This window comes from Malus domestica, chromosome 10, assembly GCF_042453785.1.
Source record: "Malus domestica chromosome 10, GDT2T_hap1".
Classification (NCBI taxonomy): domain Eukaryota; kingdom Viridiplantae; phylum Streptophyta; class Magnoliopsida; order Rosales; family Rosaceae; genus Malus; species Malus domestica.
The window spans coordinates 6,720,459-6,747,053 of NC_091670.1; the positions used below are offsets into that span (position 1 = coordinate 6,720,459).

The 26,595-nt window shown below is 38.2% G+C and overlaps 4 protein-coding genes across 4 annotated transcripts; 1 reads left to right on the forward strand and 3 right to left on the reverse strand.

Moving 5' to 3' along the window:
* Positions 1-1,967: 1,967 nt before the first annotated feature.
* Positions 1,968-4,158, reverse strand: LOC103444872 (putative H/ACA ribonucleoprotein complex subunit 1-like protein 1). Its single transcript, XM_017334799.3, has 4 exons — positions 3,917-4,158; positions 3,410-3,558; positions 3,199-3,314; positions 1,968-2,345 (listed from the first exon to the last, which is right to left on the reverse strand). Exons 1-4 carry the CDS (start codon positions 4,047-4,049, stop codon positions 2,195-2,197), a joined length of 549 nt encoding a protein of 182 aa, XP_017190288.2. The 5' UTR covers positions 4,050-4,158; the 3' UTR covers positions 1,968-2,194.
* Positions 4,159-6,854: 2,696 nt separating this feature from the next.
* Positions 6,855-9,695, reverse strand: LOC139188894 (uncharacterized). The gene is made up of 2 exons (XM_070806940.1): positions 8,863-9,695; positions 6,855-7,968 (listed from the first exon to the last, which is right to left on the reverse strand). The coding sequence occupies exon 2, from the start codon at positions 7,962-7,964 to the stop codon at positions 6,984-6,986; it is 981 nt and encodes a 326-aa protein (XP_070663041.1). The 5' UTR covers positions 7,965-7,968; positions 8,863-9,695; the 3' UTR covers positions 6,855-6,983.
* A 1,062-nt stretch (positions 9,696-10,757) lies between these two features.
* Positions 10,758-14,609, reverse strand: LOC103444875 (dicarboxylate transporter 2, chloroplastic-like). Its single transcript, XM_008383822.4, has 4 exons — positions 13,689-14,609; positions 12,401-12,714; positions 11,654-12,102; positions 10,758-11,003 (listed from the first exon to the last, which is right to left on the reverse strand). Exons 1-4 carry the CDS (start codon positions 14,505-14,507, stop codon positions 10,888-10,890), a joined length of 1,698 nt encoding a protein of 565 aa, XP_008382044.2. The 5' UTR covers positions 14,508-14,609; the 3' UTR covers positions 10,758-10,887.
* Positions 14,610-15,540: 931 nt separating this feature from the next.
* On the forward strand, positions 15,541-21,660 carry LOC103444874 (tRNA nucleotidyltransferase cca2). The gene is made up of 15 exons (XM_029109493.2): positions 15,541-15,919; positions 16,020-16,150; positions 16,237-16,354; positions 16,656-16,711; positions 16,828-16,877; positions 16,988-17,086; positions 17,797-17,906; positions 18,064-18,191; positions 18,322-18,388; positions 18,548-18,631; positions 19,527-19,589; positions 19,724-19,868; positions 20,284-20,451; positions 21,030-21,127; positions 21,208-21,660. Exons 1-15 carry the CDS (start codon positions 15,626-15,628, stop codon positions 21,310-21,312), a joined length of 1,716 nt encoding a protein of 571 aa, XP_028965326.1. The 5' UTR covers positions 15,541-15,625; the 3' UTR covers positions 21,313-21,660.
* The last annotated feature ends 4,935 nt before the right edge of the window (positions 21,661-26,595 follow it).

Sequence of the window (26,595 nt, forward strand, 5' to 3'; positions counted from 1 at the left end):
AAATAGGGAACATCTAAGTCTCTTCACCAAGGTTTGATTGTAGAAGAAATGAGTGACCTTGGAGTAGTAGGATTGCTAGATGTACCCTCCAAGGTGTTAGCTTCTTTAGAGAGAAAATGGAGAGACAATTCTCACCAATTTTCCCCCAAAATAAACCCTTAATAATCTTAATGAATATTTGGCTATAAAGTCCTTTATATAGTCACTTCTTTAAGTGACCTAAACAACCAAAACCCTAATTCATCACCATATGGCCGGCCACCTAAGGAATTTTGGGCTTTTGGGCTTTAATGAATCTTTATTCATTAAATTGTCATACAACTTAAGTTAATGGGCTTGACGTTCGAAGCCCATTGGGCCTTAAGGTCCAAAACTATCCCGAGGTCTTTAACGAACTTATTCGTTTGATTAATTAACATATTAATTAATCCTTGCCATAAATAAATGATTAAACCATTTAATCATTCTTACTCATTTCCGTTTAATCTTCAATCTCCACCTTTTATGGTGTGCGATCCATTAGGTTCCTTTTAGCGAGGTAGTGGGCGATTAAAACCATTTTACATCGATTGTGAATTGAAACTATTTTCAATTCTCCCTTTAGTGATTACACACGTTTAGGGCTTTCACAAACCATGAGTGACACCTAGCAGCATATCATGGTTACCTAAGCTAATCAGAAGAGGATAGAGAACCTATTCAGTTTGGGATTACAAATGCAATACGGTCCTTCTCTAATCTAATACTCTTGACCACATTGTTTGGTATGATAGTTTATTTATTCATGTCTACTATCCAATGTGATTCGTGTGCTTATATGATTTCCTTGAATGTGATTTGGAACGCATTCCCTAATCTCATTCATACTCTGGCCAGAGATTCCAAATCATATCATAGAGTATTCTCCCTCAACTGTTTGAAGGTTAGAGATCCCTTGTTGCGCATTCACTTGTCTCCATAGCTAAGTGGCTTAACCCCAACGATGCCGTGGACACCCTGAGGGGGTGACTTTGACATAATCAAAGATCAAGGACTTAACCACAAGACAACTGTGATGCCTCAGGTCAAAGGACTATTTTGCATTATCCCAACCATGAGTTCTCATGTGACATGGAATATAAGAACTCTTCGTTGATCACGTTCAGTGAACTCATTCTCTATTGAGCACCTAAGTACTTGTCTTGATGTCACACACACCAATGACTCGAGACTAGTCACTCTCCCTGAGAGAAGACACAGTACGTACCGATCTTAACGGACTGTCAATGCCCAATTGGCAATCCTATGATCAGGAACATTTAGGATGTGTCTACAAAAGAATGGTCTCATTAATCTAACTTCATTAGATTGCATTCTCCCAATCACATATTCCTTGGACTTTATCGTTTAAGCATATAACCTTTATATGAGACGGCTCAAACAATAATCTTTGCCCTTTATATGTAAACTAGATTAGTTTAACATGTGAAATGTCCGTAAAGTATCATCATATGATTGGCTTTAGGGCACATTTCCAACACTTCACTCTATTTTTTTACACCATGATATATTTACACCAAAAGATAGGTGAATAAATTAATAACGAACTCGCTATTTACGAGATTTAAACAAAAAAACCTCACTTACAAGTGATAAAAAAAAATAAACCACTAGATCATAAAGCTCAAAAGCTTCCATAAAAGCTCAAAATCTTGCATGAACTTATATCACCACTTGGCGTCTGGAAAACTTGACAAATGAGAACTTTCACACTCAGGAATCTAAAGAAAAAAAAAAATCAATTGATTATCTTTCAATTGATTGGACCGTAGGTGCGATGATTTACTTTACGAGCAAGGTCTTAGGTTCCAAGATGGCCCAACAAAGATTGGGTTGCGCCGTACATACGAAAAAGTATAAAATAATGATGTATTTGGGTCTACCAAATACGGTGCTGCAAAAACTCATAACCACTCAGACAAGGCTCATTTCCACAGCAGATTTCTTAAATTCAAAATAAACATCTACGTTTAACTCAACTCAAGTTCAAATTGCAGCTAGGATCATAAAACTACATTACTCAGGAAAGTAAATAGTCCATCAACCGCATGTCAACACCAAAATCAGCATGAAGTTGTGATTCTTGTGAGCCCTAAGCATCCAGAAATGATAACACAAAGTGGGGAGGGCACTAGAACTATTACAAAATGCTATTCTAAAATCTCCCTCTGCCCCTGAAGCCACCACGGTTACCACCCCTCGGAGGACCCCTTCCCCTCGTAAAACCCCCTCCCCTTGGAAAACCCCTTCCCCTTGGAGCACCCCTTCCACGGCCTCCACCTCGAGAAAACGCTGGCTTCTGTCCCCTGCAGGAAAACCATCCATACATGTGTGACTCACAAGAATTGACAACGAGAATAATATGACAATTACTTCGGATGAACAATGGAAGACCTTTCTAACACTACTAAAAACAGATTACCACACAAAACCATGCTCACTGGCAGACCCAAAAAAAAAAAAAAACCTATACATATACAACTCAAAATAACAATGAAGCAAAGGAATTGTCACTCAACACAGTACAAGAAAGGAACGAATGAATATGACTAACAGTTACCAAAAAATTATCAGAGCCAAGGATCAGCCATAAAACTAGCTCATGTGTTAACTGAATGACATAGTTAAGCCCATCGACGAGACCATTTCCAAGAGAACTTTCAGACATTGATTTTTGTCAAATAAAAATAACAGAGTTCAAAATAAGCCTTGTGAACGATCATACAATGATCTTGAAAGTTCAAGTGTTTGAATAAAAATGTTCCATCAGCCAACTCCTGTTCTTATCAAACATAACAGTTGAAGATAAGCCAAAGAATAAAGAGCGTATCGAGAGGCTCCCCGAGAAACCAATGGGATATCTATTATCTATAATAAGTAGAATTTGGTCTGGCAATGTGACCAAAATTAAGCTAGACTGATCAGCTTTTAGATTGTCCTACACTAATAAATAACTTGGGACACTGACGTCTTTACAATAATCCCCTTCGAAGAAAAAAGAGGTCATGAAGTAACAAGGAATGATATAGACTCTTTGCAGTTGTTCATTGGAAAGCATGTGTTGTTTAATTAAAGTACGGAATGTGGAATGAACCTTATCATTATTTCACCTCAAACATGAAATGCAACCTAAATAATGCAAAAGTACGAAAATCATACTTTGGCTGCGGAAGAAATCTTTCAAGAGGAAGAAGCTTCATTGGGTCAATATAGAACTTATCACCCTGTGAATACGAAGTAGCCACAATTCCTTCCATAACTTTGACCGAAAAGTACTGCATTTGCATCACAAGAAACCAAATTAAACATCCAAAACTGAAAAACAAGCCACAACGAGTTGGCATCATAAACAGTGCACAGAAGGACTCACAGATTCGTTGATTGGACCAAATATTTCATCAACTTTCCCTATCTGAGTCTTGTTCTGCAGATAGATTGCGGCATTAAAATGGGGTATCTTCGGATTTGTGAGCTTTGTCACTGCCTCACCCTCACATGCATGAACAAATGTCGAAACCTCTGCAAAACAACCAAAAAAAAAAAATCAACAAACCACCCGATGAGGAAAGGTAACAGAATTCAAAATCTACAAAACCGAGAACAGCGACGTTCTAAGATTTTTACAGCCGACCCCACTTAGTGAGATAAGACTTTGTTGTCGTTGTCGTCGTCTTTTGCAGAAACTGGGACATATTTCACCAACCCAGATTTCTATTCAACTTCTAAATTCCACAGCAGCTGAACACCAAAATTTACAAAACAAAAAACTAAAAGAAAAGGGTTTCGAAAACTCCACGGAAAACCCAAATTCCCCATTAAATAGAAGAACTACCAAAATAATGAACAAAAATGAGTTTGGAAAGAAAAATGAACAGACCCACGACTTCGGAAGGTGGGCCCTCATCGCGGAAGAAACCGCGACCACCACCCCTATTAAAGCCGCGGCCACCGCCACCGCCACTGCGACCGCGGGAGCCTCTGAAACTTCCGCCGCCTCTGGGAGGTCGCATGATGTTTGGGTGCTTAAGGAACGAGGAAGAGGAGCTCTGAGAGTGTTGGTTTCGGCCTCCAATACAATCAATGAGTGAAATGGCATTAGGGTTTAAGCATGTCTGTCTAGGGCTTTCCATGCTCCGTCTTCAAATGACTAAAATACCCCTGCTTCAAGATGCGTCCGCGGGCTTGGGCCATATCACTCTGGACCGGCCCAAATTAGTTATTTCAAATAAAAAGATTATTTGAACCTTTTTCTTTTAAGTTAATTATCAAATACTTTTATCCATTTAATGATAATAATAATTATTTTAATACGAGAGGTATCCAAACATACATTAGTGATTGACTAATCATGCTCTCCATGCAATCTCAGTTCCACATGATGTGACAATGTGTTTTTAGCATCATAACTAAACGGTATATCAAAACAGAATCAATGTCTTAGATAATGTATCCTTGAGAATTCAAACTCAGGTTAAGGATTCCAAAATTTTTATTTCTTTTTATTGTTTTACTAGACTAGCCCCTTGGGGTTGTAAATGACGCTACCTGAGAGGAAATAGGAGGGTCTAAACCCAAGAGCACTAGGTTGAAAACAAATTTCCTAACCAGCACGATAATTCACTATCGAAATTTTTTTCATTGGCTTGATAGAGGTTTTACAACATACGTATTATTATAAAAATATTTTGCCGCAATAGTAATTTGCTAAAGAATTTCAATTTTTGTTAATTTGTATTAGTCCTAAGATAGCAAATTTAGTAATTTCTAAATCCCATCAATTTAGATTTTATCGCCTACAGTGGTGGAAAGGTGTTGAGCCATTACATGACAGCGTGGGTTAAAACCCGTCAGTAGCTAATCTAACATCTAATATAACAAAATCTATCATTTGACAAAAAATAAAAAAGGCTTATTATATTAGCACCCCATAAATTATTGAATAAACCCCGCATACTTAATACACTCCACATTTATTTTTTCAATTAAAAATTATCATAATACACTCCACTTCCTTCCCCATAATACTCTCACACCCCACATTCTTAATATACACCTTACATTTTCTACACACACCCCACATTCCTCAAATCTTATAACACTCATTTTTAATTTTGCTGAATGATTTCAAACCATCTTTGCATTTGGTACATCCATCTTTGCAGGCGTATTCGCAGCTGGAATATGTGATCTTGTCATGCGCGCTAGATCGGTGAAAGCATCTGGCATGCTCTGAGCTATGCTCTGGAGATCTAATATGCGCTGCACTTCAGCTTCAGACTGAGCGGTGCGGGGATCTAAATGAGACAAAGTGGGAGTCGTCCACGATAATTCGCGTCGTTCATTAGGAACGTTGACGTTCTTATCTCCCCCTAACGACGGGAAGACTGTCTCATAGAAGTGACAATCCGCGAAACGAGCGGTAAACAGATCGCCTGTCAAAGGTTCTAAGTAACGAATAATCGAAGGAGAATCATATCCGACATAGATTCCCATCCTTCGCTGAGGCCCCATTTTTGTACGTAAGGGTGGCGAGATCGGCACATAGACCGCACAACCAAAAACGCGCCGATGCGATATGTCGGGTTCGCATCCGGTGAACAACTGAAGGGCACTAAATGGTTGTGTCGCAACAGGCCTCAGGCGGACCAACTTTGCTGCGTGCAATATTGCATGGCCCCAAGCAGCGATCGGGAGCTTGGTACGTATGACCAACGATCGAGCAATCATTTGTAAACGCTTAATGAAAGCCTCTGCCAGGCCGTTCTGGGTGTGAACATGGGGTACAGGATGTTCAACTTCAACCCCAACCGACATGCAATAGTCATCAAAAGTTTTAGATGTGAATTCTCCAGCATTATCCAATCGAATAGATTTGATCGGATAATCAGGGTGGTGAGCCCTGAGCTTAATAACCTGAGCCAACAGTTTGGAGAATGCAGCGTTCCTTGTGGACAACAAGCACACGTGTGACCAACGTGTAGAAGCGTCAACCAAAACCATAAAATATCTAAATGGTCCGCAGGGAGGTTGAATCGGTCCACAAATGTCCCCCTGAATCCGTTGTAGAAAAATGGGAGGATTCGAACGAATCTTGTCATAAGAAGGCTTTGTAATAAGCTTTCCCATAGAACATGTTTGGCATGCAATTTCATGGATCGAACCTAAGCTTCGGGTTAGTGGATGCCCGTGTGAAGTTTTGAGGATACGGCGCATCGCTATTCGTCTAGGATGTCCCAAACGATCATGCCAAAGTGTAATTTCGTACGCGGTCCTTGTGGTAGGGCCGGCCACATAGTGGCATTCTATGGGGCGTATGGTCGTAGTATACAGACCACTCGGGTTACGCTCCATCTTCTCGAGAATACGTTTCTGGCCATATTCGTAGGAAGTTACGCACAAAAATTCAACTCCATTTTCTACGTGGGTTTCAGCGTGGTAATTGTTATCTCTAATGTCCTTGAAACTTAGTAACATTCTTCCGGAACGTGGAGAATAGAGTGCCTCAGCATTGGTCAAGATTGTACCATTGGACAACATTATACGTGCCTTACCGTATCCTTCGATCAGGTTGGATGGGCCTGAGAGGGTTGTCAGATGTGCATTCTTAGGTACGAAGTTAGTGAAATAGATGCGTTCACGCAAAACAGTATGCGTGGTTGCACTATCTGCTAGACAACTAACTTTCCCACTAGTCATACCTAGAATGAAAAATTAATTTGAATCGGTCACATGCATAAAAGTTTATAAAAACAAGTATCAATTCAAAATAATTTCCTTTATTCAAGGAAAAAACTTAATATCCAAAATAAATCGCCAACTAATAATCCAAAACATAAAGGAAAATTGTTCAAAATCAACCAAAAACAAGGGGGGGTTCGGCCACAAGGTGGAATTCGGCCCCAATTGTCTTATTTTAACTGAAAAATAAGTCTATGTCTAAGATTCTAATCTTCCATAGGAGTGGTATCCTCCTGAAAATTAGAAACCTCCATCTTTGTAGTCTCCGGTTCGTCCACTTGCAGGAAGTTTGATTCAAACTTCGTATGACGAGAATGATATGCATCCACAACCTTCTTGGGAGCACGGCAAATACAGGACCAATGGTCCTTGGAACCACAACGATAGCACATATCGTCATTCATTGTGGCAGGTGCTTTGCCCTTATTCTTGAAGTTCGGGGCCTTGGGAGCGAGGTTTGGGCGCTTCTGGGCTTTGTTTCCTCCCTTGGATGGGCCTTGGCTCTGTTGACCTTGGTGGGATGGCTTCTGGCCACCCTTACCACGCCTCTTTTGGCGTTTTGGGTGCTGATTAGTGCTATAATGTGCTTCAGGCACAGCAGTAGCCCCAGTAGGTCGAGCTTGATGATTCTTCATCAACAGCTGGTTCTGCTTTTCAGCAAGAAGTAAAACAGAGATCAAATCCGAGAACTTAGTGAACTTCTGAGCTCTATATTGTTGCTGCAGGACAATATTAGAAGCAGAGAAGGTCGAGTAGGTCTTCTCCAGGAGATCCTCTTCAGTCAAAGTTTCATTGCAAAACGTGAGAAGTGATCGGATTCGACAAACTTCAGAATTATATTCATTCACAGACTTAAAGTCTTGGAAGCGCAAGTGCTGCCAGTCGTGTCTTGCTTCAGGCAAGAATATGTCCTTTTGGTGATCGAAACGATCAGCCAAAGCGACCCATAATGCACGTGGATCCTCCTCAGCAAGGTACTCAGTTTGTAGAGCGTCATGGATATGTCTTCGGATGAAGATCATAGCAGTGGCTTTTTCAGCTTCGCCAACAGGTTTATCTGTTGCTTCTTCAATAGCAGGACGCAAGTTCTTTGCAGTGAGGTGGAGCTTCACATCTTGAACCCACTTGAGGTAGTTCCTTCCAGAAACCTCCAAAGTGGTGAAGTCGAGTTTGTTCAAGTTCGACATGTTCCTATCACAAAATGGATGAACAAGATGTGGTTAGTGTAATGGAGAAAAATCAATCCATTCACATAGGAGTAGAACATACAGGTTCTAATAGACATGTATTGGTTTAATTTTGCATGAAAAACTTCGGGTTTTCATGGGTGATATGTTTAAGTGAAAACTTCGGGTTTTCTAACAAGGCATGTGTATAAGAAACTTCGGGTTTCAAAGTAATTATGAACTTCAGGTTCATATATTCCTGCAGGCAAACACAAATATATATGCAAACAAATATGCAAAGAATATATGCAGAAATATTGTATAATGATAAGTGAATTAATTTATTTTTGGTCTTCGGGGCCAAATTAAAGTGTGGGTGAAAATATAAAAACCCATATTTAAAAAAATATTAAATAATAAAATCTCAGGGCCTAAAAGTATAAGCCAAGAACCCTCGAGTGGGATTACAGGCCCACGGGGTGAGAAGAGGGGAATGGGCTGCTGTGTGCAGCCCTAAAATTTTTTTTTTTATTTTTTTTTCTCGGGCCGTTCCAGGCGAGCCCAGAATTTTTTTATTTTTTTATTATTTTTTTTATGCGGGCCGCTCCAGGCGAGCCCAGAAACTTCTTTTTTTTTTTTTTTTTTTTTTTTTTAAATTAGATGCATATATAATTCAATGAATCACATATTTACGTTGATGCATATGCAAATAATAGTTTCAATGCATGTACATATGTAGGATTCAATTCATGACAAATATCAAATTCACATAATTGTAGCAATTTTGATTATGAAGCATACACAATTTATGTAGAATCTAAAATACGTTAAACGTAAAGTTGGGTCATGCATCATGGTGAATGTTCATGCTATCAGGGCTTGCAAAATATCGAGTTAAAAGCCGTTGTTTAGAAAGAACCTGATTGCGTGATGATATAGATGAACTGGTTTGATGCAGAAAAATTATTTCTTCAATTTCGGCTTTCATCTTCAAGCTTGTATCACGTTCAACATAAGAAGAAAAATAAATTGAATCAATAACAATATATGAATTCAATAAAATCAAGATTTAATCAATTAAAAATAATTGAAACGTAATACTCCCCTGATTGTAGACGAATAAATTCTCTTTAAATTCTTCTAAGCACAGCGTGAAGAGCGTGCTGATAACGTGTTGTGGTCTATGTTATCTGACAGATGGACTAGGGCCGGCGGCAGAGAGAGAGAGGAGAGAGATGTGTGTTTGTAGAATTGTAGGGGAATGTGTGTGTTGTTATCCCTCCTACATTGTGCCTTTATTTATAGTAGTAAAGGGAGAGAAGATATTCCTTCTCCTCCAAGTAATACAAGTTTTAATAGGAAATGATAACTAGAATCAAATCTTATCTAGGATTTACACAATTATACTTAAACTAGGAATGTTTACAACAAAAGGCTTATTATATTAGCACCCCATAAATTATTGAATAAACCCCGCATACTTAATACACTCCACATTTATTTTTTCAATTAAAAATTATCATAATACACTCCACTTCCTTCCCCATAATACTCTCACACCCCACATTCTTAATATACACCTTACATTTTCAACACACACCCCACATTTTTTATACACCCCACATTCCTCAAATCTTATAACACTCATTTTTAATTTTGCTGAATGATTTCAAACCATCTGAACGTTAGTTTGCCGAATGATTTCAAATTGAATGATTTGAAAAAATGTTTAGGTTCATTTGAACGTTTTTCAATAACAATAATAATGATTTCAAAGCTTTCGAAACATCGATTTTGTGTTCCATTCGTCAAAAATAATTTTTCTCAATCATGTTTGTAGTTTCATTACTTAGGGTTTTATTCAACAATGGAGAGTGAGAGGGGTTTTGATAGTTGAATTAAATAAATAATACGTTAAAAGTGATTTGGGGTGTATTTATAAATTTTGTATTATTTTTTAAACCTAATAAGGTCAAAATTGTCATTGCATAATAGAGTAAATAAGTCATTAATATTAAATTTTAATGTGAGGTGCATTTAATATTTTGTGAGGTGCTAATATATAAAGCCAAATTTTTTTTATCGCCAACTCCACAATATCATCATCTTAAATCCCTTCACTCTCTAGTCCCATCATCAGCAAATTCCTTCATATAAATTCTCTATCCAAGAGAATCCTCAGGGTATGTTTGGGTGAGATACTTTTAAATTACAAGGGATTTGTATATGACACGTTTCAAGTAGTCATTTACAAATCCCTCCCTTATGTTTCCAAAATGCTCATTCGCAATATCGTCGTTCGCTTCGTTCAAGTCACTCTCTATTGATTCGGGTCATGCGCAGAAGAGAAACACTCATGATTCTGAATCTTTAGTAAGGTGTGAAAATTATTTTGTAGCAATGCTAGCCCCTTTTGAAGTCCGGGAATGATGGCCGGAATCTCATTAACCGCAGCTAGTATTTCACCGGAATTTGTTTATAGATAGTGAGAAACTCTAACAACATCAAGATGAGAAAGGGTAACAAATGATCTGGAAAAGAGCATGAACCATGAATGAAAAGTCAGGTCATAAAACAGCATCCATGAACGAGTCCGCTAATTTGAAATTCTACGCCGAGACTAGCAGGATATGATTCTCAAACGAAGAAAAGTTTCTTTTCCGACATGGTTAAATCCGAAACAAGACTAACGTATAACACAAGTGTAGTGAGGCATGCTTGGGGTGGACAAATAAGAGTAATTCAAAAGAGAGAATACTTTGCTTCATGTTAAAGAACAGAAGAGAGGTCCTACGGCTACGGAATTACCTGAACTGTGGCTAAGTAAACCTATGGTTTTGCATTTTATTATCGGCTTCTGCCAAAACGATAGTTCCATTCTGCCCTGAAAATAATAATACAACAGGGAATACCAAATAATCTACTTACAGGAAACTGATGAACATCAGTAGAGGCCCAAAAATTTCCACCAGAAGGATCCTACTATTGCCCAGATGACAGCATTAACAAGAGCCATTACAAAGCCAACTTTGAATACATCAGGAAGATCAACGTAACCAGCTGTTGGAAACAACAAACATCTTATCAGTCACCACACAAAACAGATACTGATAAAGACAATCCACTTTCTTTCATGTTCTTGACTTCTGAGCACTTTAGTGAAAGAAATAAAGAGAGAGAGAGAGAGAGAGAGAGGTAAATAAAAATATTTGAGGCTATCAAATTGTAAGCGAAATTTCAATGTCACCAACTTACAACACACCAAATTCATTTTGAAACCTCATGCTAACACCTTCAAACTTTCCGTCCAGAAAAAGAAACCCAGTCTTTACAATAATGAAAAATCCTAAAAACTTGCCTCAAAAAGTAAAAAAATATCCCTGAAAGTGGGTCAGAGTGACGCAAGTGCCATGTTTTGAATGGAGAACTTGACAGAGTGAGGTTGTCATGGGTTTTGAAAAATTAACGTGACATATTTCTTAAATTTCTTTTTCTGAGGTGACAATGAACTTTGTACAAACTTCAAGTGACATCTCGAAAATTTCCCCTAATTTTAAAGACCATAAAATAATAAAATGAAGCAACTGTTATTGAAAAGGAAAACTAACACTACAGAAATGTAATTGTTTAAGGAAAAAAAAAATCCAAAAATGTTATTGTTAGGGAAAAAAAATCCAAACTTATGAAGTGGGTATTGGAAGGGAGCATACCTCCATAGTATACAGCAGCCTGACCACTGCTATAATGCGTTAAAGCCCCAAACAGACTTGTATTGTAAGCTAAAGCCAACGCTGCTAACACACCAGGTACCCCAGCTGCCAAGTTCATGGCAAGAAATGCAGAGTATAAAGCACCCACATGACCGGTTTGACTTGCAAAGAGGTAATGGATGAAGAAGTAAGCTGCCTGAAGAACACCAAATGCAACTGGCCAGCTCAAAGAGTAAGACTGAAGCGTAGTGGCTACACAACTAGACATCCAATTTACAATACCAAGATTTGTCAACTGGCCAGCCATACCAACAAGAACAGAGAACCAAGCCAATGTATCCCATGCTGATTTTTCACTTAAACAGTCATCCCAATCAAGGACTCCTAACAAAAGGAGTATAGATAAGCCAATCATCGCAGTTACAACACTTGATATACCAAAAGTGTCTCTGCAAGCGAACAAAGAAACGAATTGGTGAATCAGAAGATTTAGAACCCTAGTAGAACAAAATGCATTCCCAGGGAAATCATGAAGATAACTTACACACACACACACACACATGACGGGTTTGCTACCGTCAACCATCACTGTAAGAATATATTGTAAAACTATAGTCCATGGAAACATCCCATTATCCCAAGCAAAGTCCTATTCTTGGTGAAAAATATATCCGATTACAAAAAAAGAAGGATATGCAATTATGATCTACTGGACACGAATAGTCCAAAGCAAGATAAACTACTTACCCGAAGACCCACAAAGAGACAGCAAGAAGCATTGTACCAACCATAATGAATTCATTCTTTGTGACGGGACCCATATTCTCCAATTTCTTTGTAGCCATGGCAGGGGCATCAGGTGTGTCTTTGGTTTCTGGAGGAAACAGCTTGTATAAGACTAGCGGAGAAGCTAGAAGGCAGACAAATGCTGGTAAACTAGCAGCCATGAACCAAGAAACCCAAGGGCTTGGAATAATCACCCCAACTTCCTCAGCCAGTTTAAGGCACAGCAAATTTTGAGCTGCAGCCGTTAAGAAAAGAGCACTAGAGTTACCAGACGACTGTCACCGACAACACAGATGCATAAGTCACAAGAAGACACAAATAACATATGCTACTAGAGTCAGCAAAGAAAGAATATATAACACAGTAATAGTTAATGCTGGATTAATTCACTAGAAAAAACATAAAACGTACACTGGATTTCTTAATTGACACATGAGAGTTCCTACCCTTTCTTTCAACAAACAATTGTACGGATAATAAGTTTGATTAGTTCAAGGATCTCTACTTAAAATTTAATAGAATCCACTGATGTGGGACACGACAGAACTACAAAGAGTTATATGCTCTTCTTTGTACTTTGACTGACTACGGGAGAACATAAGCATTTTGTCTTCAAACAAACACACAGGACGAGGCAAAAAAATTAAACTTATAAAGCATAGTACATCAACGAAGAGGGAAAAAAGAAATCCTCTTGTGTACAATTCAACAACAACTAGAGTAAAAGAGGCAGTGGTTGTTGAGGCGAAAGGCAGAACAACGAAAGAAAGTTCTCCCCTTGGTTAATTCAACAACATAGAGTGAAGGGCAGTTGTTTGTTTGTACGAAAAAGAAAAGGTTCTCTTCCCATCTAATTCAGCAGAAACTAAAGGTAAAGTACAAAGAAGAGTTAAGACAATAACCCGCCACCCCCTCCTCCCACTTGTAGAGCTCTAGTTTTCTTCTTCTTGCATGGTCGAGAGCATTTAGATTTCCGCGTTTTTAGTACAGTTTTTGGTTTAAATTAATAGAACAACTGAAATAAGGATATTCAGTGAGCAGATTAAGTAAAAGTGCAAAAGAAAACTCCTCCAAACTGAGTTTATCAAAGTCATATCATTCACAATATTACAGGTATCTAAAGAGGCAATCAACGAAAGATGTTATCGAGTCCGTACCCTAAATATGAAATACTGAAGAAAATCCACTGGCTAAGAATATAGAATTCATATATCTACAAATACAAGGGAGGGACTGAAAGAGCACCAACCTGAAACTGAGACATAACCAGATAAGAACCGAGCTTTCGTTTGGAGGGGTCACCGGGTTTACTCCCGCCGGAGAGGGACAATGACTGGATAATTGGCAAGAAAACACCGCCAGCCCTGGCCGTGGTACTCGGCATTGCTGGAGCAATTAGTGCCTCGCTTATTGTCAACCCGTAGGACAAACCCAGTGTGCTCTTCCCCAACCACTTGACAAAGTAGGTGGCAATCCGATCCCCCAAGCCCGTCTTCACGAACCCGCGAGCGAAAAAGAAGGAAATGACAATCAACCAGATCACCTCATTGGTAAAAGCACCGAAGGCCGTCGGGAAAGACAGAGTTCCGGTCACAATGGAGGCGGTGAGGCCGAGAAAGGCCCAAGCACCAACGGGTAACGGGCTCAGAACCAGGCCGGCAATGGTGGATAGAAAAATGGCGAGCAATTGCCAGGCTTGTGGGGTGACTTCGACTGGTTTGGGTACGAAAAAGCGGACCGCAATGCCTACGGCGATGGAGATGATGAAGGGGATGGGTTTGGCACCTTGAAGCGGCGCCGGTGGTGTGAGAGTGGTTCCGGGTTCTGTGGATTTAGAGGCTTCGATTGGGAAGTGGGGTTTTCTGGGTTTTGAGGAATGAGACGGGGAAATGAAGGGTTTTGAGGCCAAGAGGGATGGTGATCGGAGCGTGGGGAGTGAGGGAGATGGTTTAAGGTTGTGGTGGATGGACGGTGGGGATTTGATGACGGGTTTTGAGAAACGGAATAAGGAAGGGCGGGAAGATAGAGAGAAGGAGGTGGAGAGAGAGTGGAGGGCGAAGCTCTCCATTATTGCTAACTTGTTAGAGAGAGAGAGAGAGAAATGAGTGAGAATTGGAATTTGAGAGGGAGAGGGAGAGAGAGAATGGAGAGGTTTTGGTTTTTGTGAAGAGATTTTTCACACAAAGTGGTACATCATGTGTTTCTATATAAATGATGAGTTATGTGTATTAAAAGGTTAATAACTTAAAAATTAAAATTTTTCACCACTTACATAAAAATAAGTGGTGTACTATCTGTATTCCCGTCACAACTAAAAATTTCTCATTTTTGTGAGAGAAGGGCGGAGCTCCCAAAGACGGGAGAGAAAGAGACGGAGACAGGGAGAATGGTGACGGTGACGGTGACGGTGCTGTGTGAGGAGGGAATTCAATGGAATTATGTTTTTTTTCTTTCTATTTTTTATTACATGCCTTTTTCTTATATCTCTACTTATTAATAAAATCTTCTTTGTCAACCAAAAGAGGATAAAAAGATAAATTAATTTTCTATCACAAAAAAAAAATATTGGACAATAATGTAATTTCACATGTTTAAATTTTACTATTTTTTATTGAAATCTCATCCATAAGTGATGTTCAAATATCTCCAATATTAAAAAAAAAAAAAACCAAAAACAAAAACCTCACATCATCATGTTTTCTGTCTCTCCCTCTCTCCCTCTCTCCTTCTCGATTTCTAAAAAAATGTGTTCATACACATAAAATGTGTAGGCAAATGTTAGTATAAATTAAAAAAAAAAGGTCTATACCCAAATAGGATGGGCATCAAACAAACTCGCTATTAGACTTGTGACAAGAAGAAAACTGAAATGTCTTTATGCACTAAAAAAAAAGATAATGATAACTTACCACCAGTTATTCCTATTAAAAAACAAAATAGAATGGGCATCAAACAAACCGATCCAACCCATTTTGAATGGTTTGATATGAGTTTGATAATGAAAAAGTGTAGGACAGATGTCAACTAATTAGACGTTGGTAACAGGGTCGGAGCAGATAATTGTCCACAGCAGATTTCAAAGTCCTCTGCCTCTCCGGGTTTGCGCAGTGGAGTTGAAACGAAAAACTAAGAAATTAACCCACCCGCCTCCTGACCCTTTAAATTAGCTCCAAAGTCCTTCAAAGCATGAGACTAGCTTTCAAAACCGCTTCAGTAAGCTGCTGCAACCCTCTCTTTCTTCCCACGCTCCGTCGGACGTTCCAGACCCGCAATCTTCCCGCCAAAACCCTAGGGCAAGCGCTAGGGTTTTACCCTTGCAGAGCAATCATGGCGGTGCCGTCTCGCCCGCCCGTACAAGTCAGGGACAACATCCAACTCAATGAAACCGAGAAGAAAATCTTTGACCGGCTGCTCGGGACGCTTCGCCATTTCGGCCTACAGAATCAGCTTCGCGTTGCTGGCGGATGGGTCCGCGATAAGGTGCGTGCGTGCGTGCCTATTCATGGAATCCCGGCAAATATACATATGTATTCATAGAGTTTAGGTTTGAAAATCATGTTTGGAATGGGGGTTTTTGCAGCTTCTGGGAAAGGAGTGCTATGACATTGATATTGCATTGGACAACATGTTGGGCAGCGAATTTGTAGACAAGGTTCAAGACTACTTACTGCACGTCGGGGAAGAGGCTCAGGGAATCGCTGTAATTCCATGGTATGCGGCTCTGGCTCTGCAATTTCTTATCTAAGTAGACTCCATTTTAGTGTGTGTGTGTTTTAATGCTTAATTTTTTTATATAGCAATCCTGATCAATCCAAACATTTGGAAACCGCGAGGATGCGCATATGTGATACATGGATTGATTTTGTCAACTTAAGATGTGAAGAGTATTGTGAGAATAGCCGCATTCCTACCGTGGTAAATACTTTTGCTCGATAAGCGTTTGCTAGTCTCTTCATACCCTTTCATTTGAGGACATTATAATTGATGATTAATTCAGCTCCAAATGTTCTTAGTGCGAGAGTGATTCTTTTAGACAAAAATGTTAGACATCTACCATCAAGAGTAACTTTATTGTCTTGTTAGTTTTCAATTTACGCTAAGTTTGAGGCAGTTTTTCCCTTATTAGTTGAAGAAACAGTTAGTGAAGCATGTTGAATCAAATTTGAAGTCTATTCTTATTAAATTTGTAATTTAAAGTTTACTTTTGTTTTTACAGCAAAAATATGGCACACCCGAAGAGGATGCGTATAGGAGGGATTTAACTATTAACAGGTGAATTTCTTCCCTAAGAATCTTCTAGAACTAAAATAATGTCATGGTCGGTAAATGAGAACTATATTGCTTCGTTAGAACTTGTGTTCTTAATGGGATTTATTTTCGTTGGACAGCTTGTTCTACAATATAAATACCAGCTCAATTGAAGATTATACCAAAAGAGGTCTGTTTTCTGCATCTGGCGTGTTCTCTACGAATTTGTCCTATTTACCAGAATCATAGTTATTACTTTTTGTTTTGATGTTTCATTTGTCTTTCATTTGTATTTTGCAGGAATTGAAGATCTGAAATCTGGTATAATAGTGACTCCCTTACCACCAAAGGCCACATTTATGGATGATCCGCTACGAGTTCTTCGAGCTATCCGTTTTGGTACTTGTTTCTTTATCTTTTCTAAATTTTATGCACACTCAGCTCTCCATGGCTGATTATTCTAATTTGTCATAGTTCATTGGTCTGTTGCACTAACCGTGTCTAGTCTTTGGTACTTGGTCATTCACGGTTCACTAGTCATAACAGAGCCATATATGCTTCGTGCCCAATTGGTTTGACTTTCTCTTCTGGATTTTTCTGTTTCAATTTTTTTTTTTCTAGGTATCTATCTCATTATTGGCCTGTAATTGAGTGTTCAACATCTTATGGTCAACAATTTGAAGTATGTCAAGGTTCAACCAACTATATAAACAGTATGGTATAAAAACCGAATTCAAAAAGCTCCCCTACATTCAGAGGGTGTTGTTATTGCATTTTGTCTACTCTATTTGTAACATTAGAATGTTTTAGTGAAAATATTATTTCTTATTTTTCTTAAAAAGTATTTGTTTCTTGCTGAAAAGAAAAACATCTTAAATTTTACTAGTCTCTCGTCCAAGGTTTCTGTTAACTGCTGCATGCTAGTATTCATAAGTATGTATTTGCTTTATTCTGCCTTCTTGAAGTTCATGTTGGCATGGTTTCTTAAATGACCTTGTTTGCTAGCATCAACGTTCTGCATGAACTTTTCGGAGTAAACCAAGGGTCCTTTCACAGAACTGATCAGTTGGAAACATCTCCAAAATTGAAATATCTGGTCGTGTGCTCAGGTGCAAGGTTTGGATTCATATTAGATGAAGAACTAAAGGAAGCAGCTGCCTGCGATGAAGTGAAAGCTGCTCTTTCGGCTAAAATTAGCAGAGAGCGTATCGGCACTGAAGTAAATTCCTGTTTTACATACCTCAAGTGGTGATTGTCTGATTATTATTTGATTTATGATGACACTGTTCTAGCTCGTTTAATGGAAAAACATATCCTGGGTCCCCAGGTACAGTGGAATTATCTCTTTATTTTTTTCTTGTTTCTCCTTGGTTCAGATTGACCTTATGATCTCTGGAAATCAACCTGTCCAAGCTGTGGCCTACATTAGTGATTTGAAGTTATTTTGGGTTGTCTTCAGTCTTCATACGAAGCATGAGCCTGCAGTATCAGAAGGATGTGACAGGTATGGGGTTGCTTAAGGAAAAAGGGAGTTTCCAAGCATGTCCTTCTTTATAACATCATGCATGGGCGGGTAGGTCGAATGACACATAAATATTTCAATGGTAATTCATTATTTTTCTCACCGAATGCAGGCTTTGTGTTTCTTACTTGGAGGCTACATGGAACCTTATTCAATTAATTGGCCAGTCTACCTTTACTGTAAGTATAAGGACCTGAAATACGATAATCTTATTGCTTTCTCCTGTATACCTTCATTTTTTATGCACTGATCATTGTTTTAATTCAAATTCTGCTTGTGTGTATTACATTTCCATGTGTATTGGTTTGAATAGCGTTACCTCTAACGTGTGAATTTAGGATGAACAAAGAAGGCTCTCTCTGTATGCTGCTATGTTCCTCCCACTTAGGAAAACCATATATAAAGATAACAAAGGAAAAAAGGTATGGTTCCTTTGTTTTGCTATCATGTGTTTGCTGTTTCCTGATGTAATTATCCTTGTTTTGTGTAGGCTGTAAGCATACTAGCATTGAGCCTTTTGCATTGCATTTGCGCAACCTTGTGCAAGACAGCATGCTAGTTTGTAGCAAAATGTGCAAACCAGGAATGTTATTGGAGATATTTCAATAGAAGCAACTAGGGCTGATAATTTTAGACCCAAAAACTTATCAAACCGGACGGTCATTTGGTGTGATTTTTTATTTTTGAATTTTGGTGAAAAAACTGACCGAACTGTTGAACATAATTGGTTCCCGTTAAATTTGACTTATCCATTTGCTACATTTCTGTTGACTTATATATATAAGCTCTCTCTCTCTCTCTCCACCAAATTCTGGCATAGCTCATTTCGTCGCACCACTCGTATTTTGCTAGATCTCGAGGATTTTTCTGTTCTGGTTTCTTGGTGAACTAACCACAGTTGGTGGAAGGTTAGGACAGTTAAACGTCAGTCCTTACTGACAGTTGTGGTTTGGTGGGTGGTTCCGGCCACTCATTCTGGTTAATTGACCCCTACCCATACCACACCTAGAGACAACAACAGTATTACTAGATAATAACGTGATTATTTGATTAGATGTTTGTCACACAAAATTAGAGTTGATTATAATTGGTGTTTGCAATAGAAAAAAAAAAGTTTGAATCAATCGTCTCAAGATAAATTTGTATGAAAGTTTAGCATGACCGGTTTGTTTAGTTAATTAGGACTGGAAGACGCTCGGAGTTGATTATTTCATAACCTATTCTTGAAACATGTAGATAGTTTTTATAATGCAGCAGGTCGACATCACATGATTTTCAAACGGGAATCAGTTCTAAATCTTTGTTTTTGAATTTCAGATTCCTGTGGTGAACTACATTTTCCGAGACTCCCTTAAGCGAAAAGCCAGTGATGCAGAAACAGTATGTTTGGTCCACTTCCCCCCCTCCCCCCCCTTTTTCTACACATTACGTGGAAACACTAACCTGGTAGTTATATCAAGACTTCCTGAATCTGCATTTTTATATAAATTGTTTGCCAATTTTAATTGTTACAGGTTATAAATGTACACCATGCGTTGGAGAAGTTTTTGTCTTTGATTCCTTATTTTGCATCAAATGATGATGCACTCGTTTCTGAAGTTAATTGGGCAAGAGAATCTGTTGATGTACCTCTTACTTCAAAGCCCCGGGTACTGACAGGTATGAGGTTTCTGTGTTCTTGCCGTGCTTTCTTAGAAATGCTGGTGTATGTTTCCTTTGTGCTTTTGATAAAAACTCTCTGAAATGTTGGTGTGTACTTAATACTAATAGAGGGAACACATATGTTGCTGACACTGCAATTTCCATAGTTTGATTAATTCTTTGGGAAATTATACTGGAGATAAACTTATGTGTCTCAGACCTTATGAATATAAATGTCAATTGAAATTTTTTAATCATATTAAATTATTAATCCATGCTTGACCACCTATGTATTTTGTTTATGTGGAACTTCTTGCTTTGATTATGGACTAACATCCATCTTTCTATCCTCCGAAGTCCTAAGACTGTAATCTGCTTGATGCGTTTGTCCTTAAATGTTCTTTTTTTTCATTTTGAATTGTCAACCATCCAGGATTTCTTCTACGAGAAATTAAAGATTTTTGGAGAGTTGCCTTGCTGATGGCTACATTGTTATATCCCCCCAACAATGATTGTACCGAAGATCTTCTAAGTAAGAACTTTGAACTGGAAAGACGAAGAGCCTTATTTATAGCAGCTGAAGATGCCATACTTAAACTAGGTATCAAGTCTCTTTTTAACCAAGCATCTATTTTGATATGAATATGTTTATTAGTTTTGATATTAATTTGGAAACTCCCAACTTTCCAATCTACTGTAGTTTTGATATGTTTATTAGTTTTGATGTCAACCATTGCTAAGGGTCTCTTTGTGAAAACAATGCTTTGTGACTAGACTACTATTGGTGTCATTAACTGTTGAATATTATCTCTATGTTTCCCATGTCAGCATGTGCTATCATTGTGAGAGTAAATTCAACAAGATGAACTTTTATCGTCTCTATTCTTCTCTTATATAGGATATATATATATATATATATATATATCACTGTAAAAATAAGCTTCAAGCATTGGAAAAACTTAAATAGCATCTAAGGTGGCCTCAAACATGGTATACGTATGTGCTTGAGTATGTGTGTGTGTGTGTGTATGATATTTTGTAGGATATCTAGTTTAGATCTTGTCCTGGAGTTCGATGCCCAACCAGTTTGTTTAGTCCTGGGCAGATTGCCCTTAAGATTTTCTCAAGCTTTGGGCGACAGCTTGGATGCCATTTCTGATATTTGTTCTGGTGCATTAGGTCTTGATAAAGTTTGGGATGCAAAACCACTACTGAACGGGAAGGAGATCATGAATGTTTTGCAGCTTAAATCTGGAGGACCACTTGTGCGAGAATGGGTAAGCTATAAGTTCTGATTCCAGCACCGAAAAAAAGTTATTATGGAACTCCAATTGCTAATGTATCCTTTACTTGGCAGCAACAAAAAATACTTGCATGGCAGCTTGCTGACCCTTCAGGAACTGCAGAAGAATGCCTTGAGTGGATGAAGGAAACACATTCGAAACGTTTAAAGACGGAATGATACTGAAAGCAATTGCCTTGAGAAGTGCGGTTTTTCTAGCTCTGCTGGTGTTATGGATTGCTGAGAACAACATCTGTAAATTCGGATCCTTGCAGCGAGCTACATCCGGTTCCGGTTCACCATTTACAGAAGCGACCATGCTCAAGAGTTTGCAAAAGCACTATGACATTTGCCAATAGTCATCGTAATGCTACCCTGTTATATTTTTGTCTTTCCGGTACGAATAGCTGTAATACAGATGTTAGGAACTTAGGAACATAGAGCAACTCTAACCCCGACCGTTCATGTTTACATCAAATATGTCATTTGCTAACCTTGGTGATAATTTGAAGAAATTTTACTACTGAATTTTGTGCCTCCGAACCATGCATCAAATTTAATTATCCACTGTTGAATTTTTTCTTTACCAAGTTGAATTGCGGAGCCTGAAGGTATGTTAACATCTACAAGACATGGCATTCGCCATTCCTGATGCATGGATTGGCCTAAAACACCTCCTAGTTCTTTACGAAAATTAAGGTGGTGTAGCTAGTCGCGCAGTCAGAATGGCAGATAATTTTAGACAAGTTGAATGATCCAGTAGATGATGAGGAACAAAGAAAAGGATGGTGTATAACTCAACGTGCTTTTTATACCACATATTTGACAACGTTATTTTCACAAAAAAATTACTTTAAACTCTTACGACTTTTGGAAAATATTTTGTAAAGTACTCGAACTTGTAATCACTTGAGTATTCATCACATACCATCAAATTTACTAAAATACTAAAGCATAAATTCTGAAGTTTTTTTCTTTGTTACATATTAAATAATGAAGAAGATGCCAAATGAGTGACGAAAAAATATTTTGGCGCCTATCTACAAGAACATGGAAGACATACAAAATTGCGGGAACTATAAGAGTACTAAGTTAATGAGTCATACAATGAAGCTCTAGGAGAGAGTAATTGAGCATAGGCTAAGGAACGAGACATGGGTCTCAAGCAATCAATTCGAGTTCATGTCAGGGCGCTTATGAAGAACGACGAATTTGCACATGATCTTTATAGATTTAGAAAAAGCGTATGATAGGGTCTCAATAGATATTCTTTGAAGGATTTTAGAGAAGAAATGAGTACGAGTAGCATATATCTAAGCTATAAAGGATATATATGATGGAGTAAGGACTGCCGTAAAAACTCATGAAGGACAAACCGAAAACTTGCCCACAACTGTGGGATTACATCAAGGCTCATTTTTAAGTCCTTACCTTTTTGCATTAGTAATGGATGAGTTGACGAGACATATCCAAGATGATATTCCTTGGTGTATGCTTTTCGCATACGATATAATGTTGTTAAATGAAACTCAGGAGGGAGCAAATGTGAAGCTTAACCTATGGTAGAAGTGTTGGAATCTAAAGATCTTCACCTAAGTAGGTCAATGACAGAGTATATGGAGTGCAAGTTCAATGAAAGTGGAGGTTCAAATGAGTTAGGGGTGAGAATTGGATATCAAAAAGTACCAAAGAGCGAACGTTTTCGCTATCTTGGATCTATTTTGCAAAAGAACAGAGAATTGGATAGAGACCTCAATCATTAAATACAAGCTGGATGGATGAAGGGGAAAAGTGCGTCAGATGTATTGTGCGACTGTCATATGCTACTAAAGCTCACGAGAAAATTTTATAGGACGGCAATAAGTCGGCAATGCTTTATGGCACGAAATGTTGGGCGGTGAAGTATCAACATGTACACAAAATGAGTGTAGCAGAGATGAGAATGCTTCGTTGGATGTGTGGGCATACGAGAAAGAACAAGATTAGGAATAAGGATATCCGAGGTAAATTAGGAGTAGCTGAAATTGAAGATAAGATAAGAGAAAATCGGCTAAAGGTGGTTTGGACATATCAAACGAAGACCTACAAATGCTCCGATTAGAAGACGTGATTACGAGATAGAGGCTCAGGGCTAAAGGGGTAGAGGAAACCTAGGAAGACTTGAAAACAGACTCTAGGAAAAGACTTGGATTACTGGATCTAAAGGAAGAAATGACACAAAAACAAGCGCATTGGCATTTTAGGATTGATATAGCCGACCATACTTAGTGGGATAAGGCGTTTTTGTTGTTGTATATGTTAAATAATAAACTTAATTAAAATAATGTATAAATCCAAATTCTCAATACAAGTATTGTTGTTTTAAATGTAAGTAAGTACTTATTTATATGTGATAATAAATCTACTTAATCCACCTAGGCCCCGTCTAGGTGCATAGCCGTTATGCCCTAGGTCCCAGCTCGTTGCTCGACTAGCACATATTGTACATTGATTATGACCACTCGATGTTAGAATTCTAGATACGCCGTTGTCCGTATAACTGCGGAAAAAAAAGGGAATCAAAGAGGTATAAAATGACCAAAATATTCTTAAAAGTGAGAAGGTTGACTTTTGTTGATTATTGTGTCGTGGCACTTATGGCCCATTCTTCAGCATATTTGTGTAGTACTTGTCATTACAAACGTGTACGCATACCCTGAATAGAATTTGAAACTACAACGAAGAGTTTATGAGATGCAGAATGTCAAGAACAATTTGATAATTATACACTCGGTGGACATATTTGTTTTGTTTTAATTTGCCTTGTTGCATGTGCCGCTTGGGATGCACGTCCCTCTTTTATCTCCTGATTTCCCTCTCATTTTTGTCTCACTTCAGTCACCCCCCTCTCTATTGTCAATTCTCTTTTTGTCTTCCACTTTTAGGGATGGGCATAAAAATTGTGGAACCGCGACAAAATAAACCGTAAAAAACCGTGTTGACAAAAAAAAAGTCGACGTAGGTTCAAGAACCGGACAAAACCGTTCATACCGATTTCGATTTTCATGTTGGTAGAATTGCTTAGAACCAAACCGGACCTTGAAAATAATTAATTAATTAAATTTAATAGTTGTATATGGGTGTTACTAAATGAGTGGTGAAAACCAAACTGGTTTTACCTAATCACATGAGATCATTTCTCAATTAGGTCTTTCACTTGCACGGTTCACCTATTGAGATAATGCACATATTTAAAAAAAAAGAGGTCATTTTCTCTCCTAGATCTCGAAATTTGACATTTAGGTTTTGATTTCATTTTATTTATTTAGTTTTTTGATAGAGTGATCTTAAGGTGTTTAGTTACATCCTATTTTTTTCTTTCCCTTTTCCTATGACTTTTTTTAATCTCTTGATAAGTCCCTCTTGGGCTTAAATATTGTATTCATACTAACATTTTTACTGCATAGTGGATGTACATTTGTATTATGAATGTTATATGACATTTGAATTATGTTTTTTTTTTTGGTTTGCTTAGTGTCAGCAATATTTGCATTTTGATTTTGTATTTGAAAATGATATGTTTTGTTTGTAACTTTGTTTAACCATTTTATAAGTGGTATTTGAATGCAAGCATGCAAAAAACAAGAGAATAAAAAAAGTAAACTTTGAATACCATTTTGATTTGGTATTCAAATGACTTAGTATTCGGCACCGTAAACCGGCATGGACCGAACCGAAATTGGTATGGATCGAACCATATGATTTTAGTAATAAATTTAAGTGGAACCGCACTGAATCAAATCGTTGATATTTCCTAGTTCTGGTTCAGTTTTGAGGGCGGAACTGTAGCGAACTACACCTTGCCCACCCCTACCCACTTTCTCTCATTCTTTGTCATCAAGTCTCTCTTCTTTTTCTTAGATGTAATGTCAGGGAGACCATATTTTTTAAATCAAATTTGCAAATCAAATGATGTGGTTGTAGATGATTGGATTATTGATTAAGTGTCGAGTGACGTACTTGTTTTTTATTAGTGACACATCATTCAGTTTACAAATTTAATTTAAAAATTTGGTATCTCTAACATTATTATTCTCTAAGCCTCTCTCAACGGGCTTGGGGTCAACTGTCCCCTACTTTGATGTCTCCTTGTGTCTCTTTTCTAAATTTTTGACATCTGTTCATTAATTTAACACAAAATTTAACAGTGTTAACTTTAGACCTACTCCAACCCTGGGCTAAATGCCAAATATTTAGCCCAAAATTCCCCCCAAACACCCCCCAACCCAAGCTAAAATATTGGGCTAAAAGGGGAATGCTAAAGTTGGGCCAAATTCCCCCCCAGCCGCGTGGACTCGCCAAGTTTTGGGCCACTCTCGGCCCGTGGACTCGCGCACACGCCTCACGCCCAGAACGTGCAACCGAAGCCCGACAAGAGGGGGTCCCACAGTCAGGCCCTGTCGGCCACGCTTCAGAGCCCCAACGGCTCTTTTCGAAATCCAACGGGCAGGATTTAAGGACCGTTGGTTGATCCAATGGTCCAGATTCAAACTTTATTTTTAAAAAATATATTATTTTAAAATACATTGAATCCAACGGTTGAGATTGAATATACTCAAATCTAACGGTAAAAAAAAAGATCTAACGGCCCAAATTTAAATCCAACGGCTAAAATAATTAAATAAATTTATTTAACACAAAATTTACCCAATATTTATCGGAATTTAATGATTTTTCAATATTTATCGGAATTTAAATTTTTTTAGATTAAAATGTTCATAAAATTAATTTACAATAATTTACATATTTATTTTTTTAAAAAAATATTGATTTAAGAAAAAAATTAGCCTAAATTCATTCTTTAATAATTCCGGGCTAAAATTTTAGGCCAGAAGGGTTGGAGCAGAAAAGATGTTTCTGGGCTAAAAGCCGGGCTAAAAAATTTGGCTTTTAGCCCAAGGTTGGAGATGGTCTTACAAATTAAAGAAATAAAAATCAACACCGGTAACCACAACACCCCAAAACCCAGGACCGGCAACCACTCACTGCAACCACACCACCCCATCATCGCCGACGTTAACAACAAAGCTTTCTTTTCTTCCCTTTGTCTTTCTTCAACTATACGTACTAGATCGTGATCAGAAACCCAGTTTAGGACTCGCACTGGGCCACAGCCCATCGGTTTTGAGTCGCCTTCTTCGTCGTAACCTCGTCCTCTTTACGATTCTGGTTTTGGATTTGTTTGGGTTGATTGGCGGCAGAGACGAAGGAGGAAGGACTACAGTCTCAAAAACTGCTGAGACAGATACGATTTGGGGTCATCTTGGGATTGTGGGTTCTTCTTCAGGTTCAGAGATTGACTGTGATTGGGTTGATGGGATTGATAAGGATGATCAGTTTGTTTACGGGTTCATGAAGGACTGCAGGAATGTAGAAGCTGTTAGGTTTTTGCAGTGTCCTTTCATTTTTCTTTAATTTTTCAGT